The 16,128-nt window shown below is 46.8% G+C and overlaps 1 protein-coding gene across 2 annotated transcripts; it reads right to left on the bottom strand.

The window, feature by feature from the left end:
* Window positions 1-817: 817 nt before the first annotated feature.
* LOC128703886 (serine/arginine repetitive matrix protein 1) lies at window positions 818-16,070 on the bottom strand. Of its 2 annotated transcripts, XR_011394684.1 has the most exons (3): window positions 14,572-16,070; window positions 2,683-5,565; window positions 818-2,645 (listed from the first exon to the last, which is right to left on the bottom strand). XR_011394684.1 is itself a non-coding variant. In XM_053798737.2 (2 exons), the coding sequence occupies exons 1-2, from the start codon at window positions 14,606-14,608 to the stop codon at window positions 3,581-3,583; spliced, it is 2,022 nt and encodes a 673-aa protein (XP_053654712.2). In that variant the 5' UTR covers window positions 14,609-16,070; the 3' UTR covers window positions 818-3,580. The 2 variants fall into 2 exon arrangements, 1 of the variants encoding a protein (XP_053654712.2); XM_053798737.2 differs by having other exon boundaries at window positions 818-5,565.
* Between the last annotated feature and the right edge of the window lie 58 nt (window positions 16,071-16,128).

Here is a 16,128-nt window from a genome sequence, read left to right on the forward strand (position 1 = left end):
ACCTGATTACATCCCATTATCCAGGGACTGTATGGTCTCTATACCTGGAGAGTGGTTTCTGGGGGTCAACGCCCCCGGGGGCTGGTCTGTGACCTGGCCCTGTGACATGGTCTGTGACCTTACCAAGCCTTCCCAACCTAACACAACCAGTGTCGTTACAGTAATAAGCTACGTTATAATGCGTAATGACGGTGTAAACACCTCCTTGTACAGTGTTTCTCAATTATATCTGTAAATAGTTAATTACCACTGGAACTTAATCCAACAAAATAGTTGGGCCAAGTTCCTGGACCTATTGTGTTCTCTACTTACCAAATACATCAGCCAAGTAACATATACACACCACATACACACTATATATATATATATATATATATATATATATATATATATATATATATATATATATATATATATATATATATATATATATATATATATATATATATATATATATATATATATATATATATATATATCCTGAGTGGAACATTTGTAAATTATGGTCTTACATCTATACTAACTACAAAATCTACTGGAACCTTGGACAATAATTTTGGCGAGGCTCTACAACCAATGTTGTCTTATTTACAAGAAAAATAACTACACGAGCGATTTAGATTTCATAGGGAGGTATGTTCTGTAAAATATGATAGATCAATTTATGTGGTTAATATAGATAGAGAGTTACTGTTTGAAAATATTCCATTGCTAGATATTGTAAGCATCTTGTTAGATAAGTTAACATTGGGTAATTTGAGTAACTTACGTTTAAATAGATAAATATTTGCTAGGATTTGGGAAATTACAGTTACAATTATTTTTTTTTTTACATTTAACATTAATGTGGGCTCTCAGGTGGTTGCTGTGGGATCACCATTACCTCCAACTTATGCAAATTCTTCTGTTACCATGAAGGAATATGGCTAAACTATCATACAATTGCCTTCAAATCCTTCTATCGTCGATATATGGGTGATTTTTTCCATTTTTCTGGGGGATAAATCACATTGAAATAGATTGGTAGTATTTCTCACCTCCAAACACGCTACCCAAAATTTTAAGATGAAATTGGAGAAAATAATCCACACAGGCTTTTCTAGACACTGATAATGAATAATAATGATTAATATCCAACTACTGTATTTAAAGGCTTCGGTGGGCCGTTAAATGGTGCTGTGTTAGAACACGTATTAATACAGAATCTAATATATATCTCCAAACTATGATTTGTTTGATATCAGAGTTAAAATTTTGGTTAATTTCTACATGTTTCTCATCCAAGGAACCTGTTGTCACACACTGCTCTCATTTACAGTGTTAAATCCCTTTCTTAAGTCAACAGAGGCTTAAGGCTCACTGAATATACATGAAACTACCTTAGTAAGGAAGTCTGAGTTACCATATTCGTAACGAACTTCGTAATATGTACTTGTAACTATTTCATTCCATGACTCACGAAATCGTAATGACACGATTGCAAACAAACCATACCACGGGCGGGGATAGAACCCGCGGTCAGAGAGTCTCAAAACTCCAGACCGTCGTGTTAGCCACTGGACCAGCTAGCCACAATAAGATTCGTCCAACTAGGTATATTTCTACACCATAGGAAGGTTAGCATAGGCACCACTGTGACCACAAATGCAAGTTTTTACAGACGAATCTCCAGCTAGCGTGGCCGTGACGAACTCTAGCTCAAGTCCCCTCAATGTGGCTAGCTGGTCCAGTAGCTAACGCGACGGTCTGGAGTTTTGAGACTCTGACCGCGGGTTCTATCCCCGGCCGTGGTATGGTTTGCCTCAATTCCATACATTAACATCTTAGTTGTACTCACTATTCGGTATAATGTTGGTACTTATTTAGAAGATGTGCAAGAATGGTATACAATACCGACAATATGACAGTTTAGACACATGTGCAACATCTGGGTATCTTTATTGTAGACGTTTCGCCCTCCAGTGGCTTTATCAATACAGATTCTAGGACATGATTAGAAGACAGTAGAACTATATACAAAAGATGAGGTGATCAGTCCCTCAGTCTTGGAGTCCGTGTTGAGAGCACCGTAGTTGTAGAGATTCTGGAAACGAGGGCATAGTCAGTGGTAGGCAGGATTCCCCAGTGGAAGTAGGTCATACCCAAAGAAATGGGTTAGTTGTAGTAGACTTTCACGGCTACTACAACTAACCCATCCCTTTGGGTAGGACCTACTTCCACTGGGGAATCCTACGTACCACTGACTATGCCCTCGTCTGCTACACATCCCTGTCCACTGACGCCTATATAACCGCCAGTCTTCTTGCCTGTGCTACAGAATATCTACAACCACGGTGCTCTCAACACCAACTCCAAGGCTGAGGGACTGATTACCTTTTGTTTTGTATATAGTTCTACTGTCTTCTAGCTATGTCCTAGAATCTGTACTGATAAAGCCACTGGATGGCGAAACGTCTACAGTAAAGATAACCAGAGTTGATACTTGTTTAGAAGCTCTTGAGTCGTCTTTCTTGTGACCTGAGATTGTTGTGGCCGAGGTGTAGGGTTCAGTACGTGGGTAGTGCCTCATTGTATGTGGGTAGTACCTGATACGTTGGTAGTACCTCATTATACGTGGGTAGTACCTCATTATACGTGGGTAGTACCTGATTACATGGGTAGTACCTTATACGTTGGTAGTACCTCATTATACATGGGTAGTACCTGATTATACATGGGTAGTACCTGATAGATTGGTAGTACCTCATTATACGTAGGTAGTACCTCATTATACGTGGGTAGTACCTCATTATACGTGGGTAGTACCTGATTATACGTGGGTAGTACCTGATTATACATGGGTAGTACCTGATAGATTGGTAGTACCTCATTATACGTAGGTAGTACCTCATACGTGGGTAGTACCTCATTATACGTGGGTAGTACCTCATTATACGTGGGTAGTACCTCATTATACGTGGGTAGTACCTCATTATACGTGGGCAGTACCTTACAAATTTTTCAACCCCCACATCTCAAAACATATGGGTACATAAAACTCAAATTAACATGTAATAAATAACTGACTAAACACAAATACCTTTCTATATAGGCCTCGCCCCCAGGTCCCCCTCACTCTGCAGTCAATGTTGTGACTCACTCAGCCAACTACGCAATTACCTCCGGGTACTTCACAGTCTTGACAGTAATTACTACCACAAAGACTTGACCTCATCCCTGAATCCCAGTGCTGATGTACCTTACCTGAGCCCCTACAATACATCCCTACAACTGTTTATACACTAACTGTTTAATGAGTCAATTTGGTAAATTGCTTGGATTACAGTGTCATAATTAGTGAAGGATAAGAATCACAATACAGTGGATGGAACAGTTTACAAATGGCCCACACTTTCGATCTTTTCTAGACCATTATCAGGTATAAAATGGGATGATTCTCAGTCTCTTACTGAGGGCAAACTATACAAATCTCTTATACCTCTCAGTAATTTCACTTCTTTTTATTAGTTATTTAAGTTATAATATTCACTCTGTGGAGAGGATGGGAACGACAGTCTCCAGAGACAGGCGCAAGTTATTGCTAGTCATTGTAGAGATAAGACATGTTGATGTGATGGGTTGCAGACTTTCTTGTTTCTGGTGGTGTTTCGGGCTTTTTTGTTCCTGGTGGTGTATCGGACTTTCTTGTTCCTGGTGGTGTTTCGGACTTTCTTGTTCCTGGTGGTGTTTCGGACTTTCTTGTTCCTGGTGGTGTTTCGGACTTTCTTGTTCCTGGTGGTGTCTTGGACTTTCTTGTTCCTGGTGGTGTTTCGGACTTTCTTGTTCCTGGTGGTGTTTCAGACTTCCTTGTTTCTGGTGGTGTTTCAGACTTACGTGTTCCTGGTGGTATTTCGGACTTCCTTGTTCCTGATGGTGTTTCAGACTTCCTTGTTTCTGGTGGTGTTTCAGACTTACGTGTTCCTGGTGGTGTTTCGGACTTTCTTGTTCCTGGTGGTGTTTCAGACTTCCTTGTTTCTGGTGGTGTTTCAGACTTACGTGTTCCTGGTGGTATTTCGGACTTCCTTGTTCCTGATGGTGTTTCAGACTTACGTGTTCCTGGTGGTACTTGAGATTTCCTTGTTGCTAGAGTCTTGACAGAGACTGTTATTCCCTCTCCTTGACCAGCACTGCAGGAGTCTAAGGATTCCTTACACAGAGAAGTCTTTCTTGGCGGCGAATACTCACTATTCTTACTTGAGGAGGATAATTTGTGTCTCAGAGACCATTTACGGGATGAGTGTGTACTGGAGTTGGAAGGTTGTGCACTCAAGAGGTCTCTCATTCGAGTGAACAGAGATTTCTCTCTCATCTCCTGCAAGGCTGCTGCAAGAGTTTTGGTCACGGAATGCCTCCTGTGAGTGGGCATATCCACATGGTTCTCTGGCGAGGAATTGTTACATCTTTCCTCGATGTCACTGTCAGTTACGGAATATGTTCTGTGAACTGGCATGTCTTCAGGGTCCTCTGGGGTGTAGCTGTCCAGTCTTGTTTCGCCATTGCTGTTATGGGTCTCACTCCACCCAGAGTTCCTCAGTGTTGTACACTGCTGAAGTTCCTTAACCTTATCTGCTGGTGTTGTAGTGGTATCAGTGAGAGGTTGTAGCAAGCCTTGAGGACTGGGTGACACAGGTATCGGGTGACTACGGATTGGCAGTACATCATAAGGGTTCTCATCTTCTGTGTCCTCTCGCAGGCTTAAAGAAGCCGAGTGGCGTTTATTGTTGAGAGGACCCTGGGCTGATGCTTGACATTGTGGGGGCACCGGCGAGGTCAGCAAATCAAAGTCACGTTTTACGGTCGGTGATGGTATGGAAAAACTGGGATCGTGGTCATAATAATAAGGTGACCTGGAGAGACTAGAGTTGAAGGAGAAGTTAATATTGTCCAGCTTCTCCTTGGGCTGGTGTGGGCCCTGTAGGAAGTCCTTCTTTCCTGCAGGGAAGTAGGTCTGACCTATGGCTGCGTAGGACTTCCCTGTATCAGGGCCCATCTTATTTGCAAGAGGGTACATCTTTCCTACAGTGGGATTAATCTTCCAAGAAGTGGATTTCCTGCCGTAAGTGAGACGGACACTTTCTGCAGACTCACCATCTTTAGTCATTTTTTTGGGGGGTCTCGGAATCCCTCGAAGACAGTTTCGGCCGTTCCATTTCAGGTACCCACCTACCAGTACCACCACCACTACCAGTAACACCACTACCCCGATCAGAGTATTAGTGGCGATTTTGTACCCGGTGCACTTTGGTGGCAGTGTTGTGGTGACTGGCAGTGTACTGGCACCAGTGACACTGCTCGCTGAACGCGTGGAAGATTCAATTACGGAACTTGTACTGAGATGCCCCTTGGAGGCATTGTTACTGGGTGATACGGAACTCAAGTTGCTGGGTGATACGGAACTCAAGCTGCTGGGTGGTGTACCACTTGGGTTGCCATATGTCACGGCCGCTTGCAATACTACATTAATCATTGCTAGGGTGACCATGCTGAGGGACTTTGCAAGTAGTTCACGGCCTCCATTTGTTGAATCTGGAACACACAATTGCAATATTAAATAGTGTAACTTAGATTCATTTATGTTTCCTGGACATGAGTGACTCCTAAGGGTTTAGAGCTTCCGGTTAACGTCACTAGTACAGTGTTGCCACGCTAATATTACTAGTACAGTGTTACCACACAAACAACACTAGTACAGTGTTACCACACAAACAACACTAGTACAGTGTTACCACACAAACAACACTAGCACAGTGTTACCACACAAACATCACTAGTACAGTGTTACCACACAAACAACACTAGTACAGTGTTACCACACAAACATCACTAGTACAGTGTTACCACACAAACAACACTAGTACAGTGTTACCACACAAACAACACTAGTACAGTGTTACCACACAAACAACACTAGCACAGTGTTACCACACAAACAACACTAGTACAGTGTTACCACACAAACAACACTAGCACAGTGTTACCACACAAACATCACTAGTACAGTGTTACCACACAAACAACACTAGCACAGTGTTACCACACAAACAACACTAGTACAGTGTTACCACACAAACAACACTAGCACAGTGTTACCACACAAACATCACTAGTACAGTGTTACCACACAAACAACACTAGTACAGTGTTACCACACAAACAACACTAGTACAGTGTTACCACGCAAACAACAATAGCACAGTGTTACCACACAAACAACACTAGTACAGTGTTACCACACAAACAACACTCGTACAGTGTTACCACACAAACAACACTAGCACAGTGTTACCACACAAACAACACTAGTACAGTGTTACCACACAAACAACACTAGTACAGTGTTACCACGCAAACAACACTAGCACAGTGTTACCACACAAACAACACTAGCACAGTGTTACCACACAAACAACACTAGTACAGTGTTACCACACAAACAACACTAGTACAGTATTACCACACAAACAACACTAGCACAGTGTTACCACACAAACAACACTAGTACAGTGTTACCACACAAACAACACTAGTACAGTATTACCACACAAACAACACTAGCACAGTGTTACCACACAAACAACACTAGTACAGTGTTACCACGCAAACAACACTAGCACAGTGTTACCACACAAACATCACTAGTACAGTGTTACCACACAAACAACACTAGCACAGAGTTACCACACAAACAACACTAGTACAGTATTACCACACAAACAACACTAGCACATTATTACCACACAAACAACACTAGTACAGTATTACCACACAAACAACACTAGTACAGTATTACCACACAAACAACACTAGCACAGTGTTACCACACAAACAACACTCGTACAGTGTTACCACACAAACAACACTAGCACAGTGTTACCACACAAACAAAACTAGCACAGTGTTACCACACAAACAACACTAGTACAGTGTTACCACACAAACATCACTAGCACAGTGTTACCACACAAACAACACTCGTACAGTGTTACCACACAAACAACACTAGTACAGTGTTACCACACAAACAACACTCGTACAGTGTTACCACACAAACAACACTAGTGCAGTGTTACCACACAAACAACGCTAGTACAGTGTTACCACACAAACAACACTAGTACAGTGTTACCACACAAACAACACTAGTGCAGTGTTACCACACAAGCAACACTAGCACAGTGTTACCACACAAACAACACTAGCACAGTGTTACCACACAAACAACACTAGTACAGTGTTACCACGCAAACAACACTAGCACAGTGTTACCACACAAACAACAGTCGTACAGTGTTACCACACAAACAACACTAGTGTTACCACACAAACAACACTCGTACAGTGTTACCACACAAACAACACTAGTGCAGTGTTACCACACAAACAACACTAGCACAGTGTTACCACACAAACAACACTAGTACAGTGTTACCACGCAAACAACACTAGCACAGTGTTACCACACAAACAACAGTCGTACAGTGTTACCACACAAACAACACTAGTACAGTGTTACCACACAAACAACACTCGTACAGTGTTACCACACAAACAACACTCGTACAGTGTTACCACACAAACAACACTCGTACAGTGTTACCACACAAACAACACTAGTACAGTGTTACCACACAAACAACACTAGCACAGTGTTACCACACAAACAACACTAGTACAGTGTTACCACACAAACAACACTAGTACAGTGTTACCACACAAACAACACTAGTACAGTGTTACCACACAAACAACACTAGTACAGTGTTACCACACAAACAACACTCGTACAGTGTTACCACACAAACATCCTTCACTGTTATCTTTCCGCACTTCCGTCATATTACGTTGTAATTTATGCTGTGCCAGATGTCTCAGGATAAGTTGACAGATTATTATTATTATTATTATTATTATTATTATTATTATTATTATTATTATTATCAGCAGTAGTACTAGTAGAGGTATGATGATAGTGGAGGCATCAAGACCCCTGGTTGTCTTCAAGACCCCTGGTTGTCTTCAAGATTCCTGGTTGTCTTCAAGACCCCTGGTTGTCTTCAAGACCCCTGGTTGTCTTCAAGACCCCTGGTTGTCTTCAAGACCCCTGGTTGTCTTCAAGATCCCTGGTTGTCTTCAAGACTCCTGGTTGTCTTCAAGACTCCTGGTTGTCTTCAAGACCCCTGGTTGTCTTCAAGACCCCTGGTTGTCTTCAAGACCCCTGGTTGTCTTCACGATCCCTGGTTGTCTTCAAGATCCCTGGTTGTCTTCACGATCACTGGTTGCCTTCAAGATCCCTGGTTGTCTTCAAGACCCCTGGTTGTCTTCAAGACTCCTGGTTGTCTTCAAGACCCCTGGTTGTCTTCACGATCCCTGGTAGTCTTCAAGATTCCTGGTTGTCTTCAAGACCCCTGGTAGTCTTCAAGACCCCTGGTTGTCTTCAAGACCCCTGGTAGTCTTCAAGACCCCTGGTTGTCTTCAAGACCCCTGGTAGTCTTCAAGACTTCTGATTGTCTTCAAGACCCCTGGAAGTCTTCCAGACCCCTGGTTGTCTTCTAGACCCCTATTTGTCTTCAAGACCTCTGGTAGTCTTCAAGACTCCTGGTTGTCTTCTATACCCATATTTGTCTTCAAGACCCCTGGTTGTCTTCAAGATTCCTGGTTGTCTTCAAGACTCCTGATGGTCGTCAAGACCTCTGGTTGTCTTAAAGACCAATACCTGCCATCAAGACTCCATGGTTGTCTTCAAGACCCCTGGTTGTCTTCAAGACTCCCTGGTTGTCTTCAAGACCCCTGGTTGTCTTCAAGACCCCTGGATGTCATCAAGACCCCTGGATGTCATCAAGACTCCTGGTTGTCTTCAAGACCCCTGGTTGTCTTCAAGACCCCTGGATGTCATCAAGATTCCTGGTTGACTTCAAGACCCCTGGTTGTCTTCAAGACCCCTGGATGTCATCAAGACTCCTGGTTGTCTTCAAGACCCCTGGTTGTCTTCAAGACACCTGGTTGTCTTCAAGACCCCTGGATGTCATCAAGACCCCTGGATGTCATCAAGACTCCTGGTTGTCTTCAAGACCCCTGGTTGTCTTCAAGACCCCTGGATGTCATCAAGACCCCTGGATGTCATCAAGACCCCTGGTTGTCTTCAAGACCCCTGGATGTCATCAAGACCCCTGGATGTCATCAAGACTCCTGGTTGGCTTCAAGATCCCTGGTTGTCATCAAGACCCCTGGATGTCTTCAAGACCCCTGGATGTCATGAAGACTCTTGGTTGTCTTCAAGACCCCTGGATGTCATCAAGACTCCTGGTTGTCTTCAAGACCCCTGGCTGTCATCAAGACCCCTGGTTGTCTTCAAGACCCCTGGTTGTCATCAAGACCCCTGGTTGTCATCAAGACCCCTGGTTGTCTTCAAGACCCCTTGTTGTCTTCAAGACTCCTGGTTGTCATCAAGACCCCTGGTTGTCATCAAGACCCCTGGTTGTCTTCAAGACCCCTGGTTGTCATCAAGACCCCTGGTTGTCTTCAAGACCCCTGGTTGTCATCAAGACCCCTGGTTGTCTTCAAGACCCCTGGTTGTCTTCAAGACCCCTGGTTGTCTTCAAGACCCCTGGTTGTCTTCAAGACCCCTGGATGTCTTCAAGACCCCTGGTTGTCTTCAAGACCCCTGGATGTCTTCAAGACCCCTGGGTGTCTTCAAGACCCCTGGTTGTCATCAAGACCCCTGGTTGTCATCAAGATCCCTGGTTGTCTTCAAGACCCCTGGTTGTCTTCAAGACCCCTGGTTGTCATCAAGACCCCTGGTTGTCTTCAAGATCCCTGGTTGTCTTCAAGACCCCTGGTTGTCTTCAAGACCCCTGGTTGTCTTCAAGACCCCTGGTTGTCTTCAAGACCCCTGGTTGTCTTCAAGACCCCTGGTTGTCTTCAAGACCCCTGGTTGTCTTCAAGACCCCTGGTTGTCTCAAGACTCCTGGTTGTCTTCAAGACCCCTGGTTGTCTTCAAGACCCCTGGTTGTCTTCAAGACCCCTGGCTGTCTTCAAGAGGGAGCTGGACAGACACATAAAACCAAAACCTGACCAGCCGGGCTGTGGTTCCTACGCTGGTTTATGTGTGACCAACAGTAACAGCCTAGTTGTTCAGTCCCTGATCCATCAGGAGGCATGGTCACAGACCGGGCCGCGGGGGTGTTGACCCCTGCAACACCCTCCAGTTACACCTACTAAACCCGTAGGCCAATCATACGACCCTGCAGGGTAGGACCAGCGAGGGAGGAGACTGTCAGTGGTATTGTAAGTGTAGTGAGCAGTGCTAGAGGGGTAAGATAAGATAAGATAAGATTTCGTTCGGATTTTTAACCCCGGAGGGTTAGCCACCCAGGATAACCCAAGAAAGTCAGTGCGTCATCGAGGACTGTCTAACTTATTTCCATTGGGGTCCTTAATCTTGTCCCCCAGGATGCGACCCACACCAGTCGACTAACACCCAGGTACCTATTTGCTGCTAGGTGAACAGGACAACAGGTGTAAGGAAACGTGTCGAAATGTTTCCACCCGCCGGGAATCGAACCCGGGCCCTCCGTGTGTGAAGCGGGAGCTTTAGCCACCAGGCCACCGGGCCACCGGGCCACCAGGCCACCGGGCCACCGGGCCACCGGGCCACACAAGCAAAGTCAGTGGTCGTGGCTTGGGGTGGTCAGGGTGGTGGTGGCTAGGGATGGTCATGGTGGTGGCGGCTAGGGGTGGTCAGGGTGGTTGTGGCTAGGGGTGGTCAGGGTGGTGGCGGCTAGGGGTGGTCAGGGTGGTGGCGGCTAGGGGTGGTCAGGGTGGTAGTGGCTTGGGGTGGTCAGGGTGGTGGTGGCTAGGGGTGGTCAGGGTGGTGGCGGCTAGGGGTGGTCAGGGTGGTCGTGGCTAGGGGTGGTCAGGGTGGTGGTGGCTAGGGGTGGTCAGAGTGGTGGTGGCTAGGGGAGGTCAGGGTGGTCGTGGCTAGGGGTGGTCAGGGTGGTAGTGGCTTGGGGTGGTCAGGGTGGTCGTGGCTAGGGGTGGTCAGGGTGGTCGTGGCTAGGGGTGGTCAGGGTGGTAGTGGCTTGGGGTGGTCAGGGTGGTCGTGGCTAGGGGTGGTCAGCGTGGTTGTGGCTAGGGGTGGTCAGGCGGGTGGTGGCTAGGGTTTGTCAGGGTGGTGGTGGCTAGGGGTGGTCAGGGTGGTCGTGGCTAGGGGTGGTCAGGGTGGTGGTGGCTAGGGATGGTCAGGGTGGTGGTGGCTAGGGCTGGTCAGGGTGGTGGTGGCTAGGGGTGGTCAGGGTGGTTGTGGCTAGGGGTGGTGAGGGTGGTGGTGGCTAGGGATGGTCAGGGTGGTGGTGGCTAGGGGTGGTCAGGGTGGTTGTGGCTAGGGGTGGTCAGGGTGGTCGTGGCTAGGGGTGGTCAGGGTGGTAGTGGCTTGGGGTGGTCAGGGTGGTAGTGGCTTGGGGTGATCAGGGTGGTAGTGGCTTGGGGTGGTCAGGGTGGTAGTGGCTAGGGGTGGTCAGGGTGGTAGTGGCTAGGGGTGGTCAGGGTGGTAGTGGCTTGGTGTGGTCAGGGTGGTAGTGGCTTGGGGTGATCAGGGTGGTAGTGGCTAGTGGTGATCAGGGTGGTAGTGGCTTGGGGTGGTCAGGGTGGTAGTGGCTAGGGGTGGTCAGGGTGGTAGTGGCTAGGGGTGGTCAGGGTGGTAGTGGCTTGGGGTGGTCAGGGTGGTAGTGGCTTGGTGTGGTCAGGGTGGTAGTGGCTTGGGGTGATCAGGGTGGTAGTGGCTTGGGGTGATCAGGGTGGTAGTGGCTAGGGGTGGTCAGGGTGGTAGTGGCTTGGGGTGGTGAGGGTGGTCGTGGCTTGGGGTGGTCAGGGTGGTAGTGGCTTGGGGTGATCAGGGTGGTAGTGGCTTGGGGTGATCAGGGTGTTAGTGGCTTGGGGTGTTCAGGGTGTTAGTGGCTTGGGGTGATCAAGGTGTTAGTGGCTTGGGGTGATCAGGGTGGTAGTGGCTTGGGGTGATCAGGGTGTTAGTGGCTTGGGGTGATTAGGGTGTTAGTGGCTTGGGGTGATCAGGGTGTTAGTGGCTTGGGGTGATCAGGGTGGTAGTGGCTTGGGGTGATCAGGGTGGTAGTGGCTTGGGGTGATCAGGGTAGTAGTGGCTTGGGGTGATCAGGGTGGTAGTGGCTTAGGGTGATCAGGGTGGTAGTGGCTTGGGGTGATCAGGGTGTTAGTGGCTTGGGGTGATCAGGGTGTTAGTGGCTTGGGGTGATCAAGGTGTTAGTGGCTTGGGGAGATCAGGGTGGTAGTGGCTTGGGGTGATCAGGGTGTTAGTGGCTTGGGGTGATAAGGGTGTTAGTGGCTTGGGGTGATCAGGGTGTTAGTGGCTTGGGGTGATCAGGGTGGTAGTGGCTTGGGGTGATCAGGGTAGTAGTGGCTTGGGGTGATCAGGGTGGTCGTGGCTTGGGGTGATCAGGGTAGTAGTGGCTTGGGGTGATCAGGGTGGTAGTGGCTTGGGTGATCAGGGTGGTAGTGGCTTGGGGTGATCAGGGTGTTAGTGGCTTGGGGTGATCAGGGTGTTAGTGGCTTGGGGTGATCAGGGTGTTAGTGGCTTGGGGTGATCAGGGTGGTAGTGGCTTGGGGTGATCAGGGTGTTAGTGGCTTGGGGTGATCAGGGTGGTAGTGGCTTGGGGTGATCAGGGTGGTAGTGGCTTGGGGTGATCAGGGTGGTAGTGGCTTGGGGTGATCAAGGTGTTAGTGGCTTGGGGTGATCAGGGTGGTAGTGGCTTGGGGTGATCAGGGTGGTCGTGGCTGGGGGTGATCAGGGTAGTAGTGGCTTGGGGTGATCAGGGTGGTAGTGGCTTGGGTGATCAGTGTTAGTGGCTTGGGGTGATCAGGGTGGTAGTGGCTTGGGGTGATCAGGGTGGTAGTGGCTTGGGGTGATCAGGGTGTTAGTGGCTTGGGGTGATCAGGGTGGTAGTGGCTTGGGGTGATCAGGGTGTTAGTGGCTTGGGGTGATCAGGGTGGCAGTGGCTTGGGTGATCAGGGTGGTAGTGGCTTGGGGTGATCAGGGTGTTAGTGGCTTGGGGTGATCAGGGTGTTAGTGGCTTGGGGTGATCAGGGTGGTAGTGGCTTGGGGTGATCAGGGTGGTAGTGGCTTGGGGTGATCAGGGTGGTAGTGGCTTGGGGTGATCAGGGTGGTAGTGGCTTGGTGTGGTCAGGGTGGTAGTGGCTTGGGGTGATCAGGGTGTTAGTGGCTTGGGGTGATCAGGGTGGTAGTGGCTTGGGGTGATCAGGGTGTTAGTGGCTTGGGGTGATCAGGGTGTTAATGGCTTGGGGTGATCAGGGTGTTAGTGGCTTGGGGTGATCAGGGTGGTAGTGGCTTGGGGTGATCAGGGTGTTAGTGGCTTGGGGTGATCAGGGTGTTAGTGGCTTGGGTTGATCAGGGTGGTAGTGGCTTGGGGTGATCAGGGTGGTAGTGGCTTGGGGTGATCAGGGTGGTAGTGGCTAGGGGTGATCAGGGTGGTAGTGGCTTGGGGTGATCAGGGTGTTAGTGGCTTGGGGTGATCAGGGTGGTCGGCTCGTATAAATTCCGTCAAGCCTCTAAACTACAAGGATTGCATGTCTCCTGAACTGTACTCCCTGGAACGTAGGCGAGAAAGATATATAATAATCTATTCCTGGAAATTTCTGGAGGGCCTAGTCTAAAACCAACAGACCGACATGAAAGCCTGGGTGATGGTGCATACTTCTAACAGTAACAGTCTGGTTATCAGCTCCTGATCCACCATGAGGCCTGGTCACAGACCGGGCAGTGTACAGGACATAATAGGCAGTGTACACACAAAATTGCCCGACAAAATTGAGAAAAATCTGTAATTTGCCTTGTATGAACGAGTTAATAGACAAAACGTTACAGCAATAAGTATTATCAGTCTTTTTTAGTTTTTTTTTATTTATTTATTTATTATAAATTTGTGCACACATACAGAGGTACAAAAAAATACAGATAAGAGCAGTATGCCAAAGCCACTTATACTATGCATAGCATTACGGGCTGGCTTAAAATTAACTTAAGATTAACTAAGCAATGATGAAGTCAGTGATAAAACATTAATGCAAACAGATTACTATAAAGCACAAGTGAGTATTACAAAGACAGGTCATATGAAGGATTCTGTTAGGTAGTGTATTTAAAAATAATAAAGTTAGATTCGGTTTTAGGTTTAACATTTATGTGATATAATTATGAGAAACATTTAAGATATACAATTTAAGATATACAAGCGAAATACACAGCGAAAACTAAACGACATCCTCGAAATCATTAAATATATTTACTGACACTGGGAGAGAGAGAGATGGACTGATATCCTACTTCTGCTCCTATCCTTTCACAGTTATTTTATCTCATTTTTTATCCAACCTCAGTTTTTCCAAAGTACCACTCGCGTTATTTGTCATGTTACGTCAAAATTCCACTAAGTAACCACCACACAGCATATATATACCATCACAACAATAGTACCAGCAAATACCTACCAGCACCGCCTCTACCACCACAGTGCTCCACTAACATGCTATTATCAAACAAAAATTTTTTTTTGACCTTATCAACCTTTCCTGGACGGATGTTACGTCAGGTCTGCCACATATATCTTGATACCACAGCTTCTTCTGCTGCTATTATATTAATAAAAAAAAAAGAGAAATCGGTAGTTTTTTTTAGTTTAATGTCTTAATTATGCAGCCCATACCCATGGTGTGGGTGGTAGTCAAAAGATTAGAGGTATATAATGGGTCCAAGGACTGTACCTCAACATCAGAGGTACAAATGGGTCCAGGGACTGTACCTCAACATCAGAGGTACAAATGGGTCCAGGGACTGTACCTCAACATCAGAGGTACAAATGGGTCCAGGGACTGAACATCAGAGGTACAAATGGGTCCAGGGATTGTACCTCAACATCAGAGGTACAAATGGGTCCAGGGATTGTACCTCAACATCAGAGGTACACATGGGTCCAGGGACTGTACCTCAACATCAGAGGTACAAATGGGTCCAGGGATTGTACCTCAACATCAGAGGTACACATGGGTCCAGGGACTGTACCTCAACATCAGAGGTACAAATGGGTCCAGGGATTGTACCTCAACATCAGAGGTACACATGGGTCCAGGGACTGTACCTCAACATCAGAGGTACAAATGGGTCCAGGGACTGTACCTCAACATCAGAGGTACACATGGGTCCAGGGACTGTACTTCAACATCAGAGGTACAAATGGGTCCAGGGACTGTACCTCAACATCAGAGGTACACATGGGTCCAGGGACTGTACTTCAACATCAGAGGTACAAATGGGTCCAGGGACTGTACTTCATCAGAGGTACAAGTGGGTCCAGGGATTGGGCCCAAACTTTTGATAGCCGAACTAAATCATCAGGGGTCCTATATTTATTGGGGAGCGCTAAACACACCGGGTTTATGCAGCATCTGAGAGTGAGAGAGACCCTCGCCAGCATCAAGGAACCTCCCTTAAGGGGAAGTTGGTGTAATAAACCTGTTGCTGAGTCAGGGATTATGACAGAAGCGCTAAACCCGAGTCAAAGAGGGTGTGTCATAAAGGGTTTAAACAAATATAAATCTTCAGGGTTTATATCGAGTCTGTCAAAGGTGAATCCGTCTGCGACATCATTACTGATCTTCCATTTCCTCTATCATTATAATCACAGGGAAGCACTAAACCCGTAGACTTATACAGCGCCTGTGAGGGGGATGGAAGGTATTCGTGCTCAATTCAGGGAACCGGAGCACATTATTATTATTATAATCAAGGGGAAGTGCTAAACCCGTAGGATTATACAGCACCGGGGGGATGTGGAAGGCATTCAGGCTTAATTCGGGGAACTGGAGCACAGATCCAATTCCCTAGATCAAGAACCCCTCACCAGCATCAAGGAACCTCCCATGAGGGGGGAGGGCACCTCCGTTGCAACACACCACTAACATATCCATCAATTTTACAGCTGTTCATATTCGCTGGATATCCAACAATAAACATTATATTAAAATGCACATCTAATAACATTTTCTTGA

The sequence above is a fragment of the Cherax quadricarinatus genome, chromosome 95 (genome assembly GCF_038502225.1).
Source record: "Cherax quadricarinatus isolate ZL_2023a chromosome 95, ASM3850222v1, whole genome shotgun sequence".
NCBI lineage: Eukaryota > Metazoa > Arthropoda > Malacostraca > Decapoda > Parastacidae > Cherax > Cherax quadricarinatus.

What these genes read in the sequence shown, in the direction of transcription:
- LOC128703886 (XM_053798737.2), bottom strand. Translation starts at nt 14,608, where the DNA reads ATGTTAGTGGAGCACTGTGGTGGTAGAGGCGGTGCTG. An exon ending in TGGTGGTAGAGGCGGTGCTG is followed by an intron (nt 5,566 to 14,571) that starts GTAGGTATTTGC and finishes TGTGTGTTCCAG; the next exon opens with ATTCAACAAATGGAGGCCGT.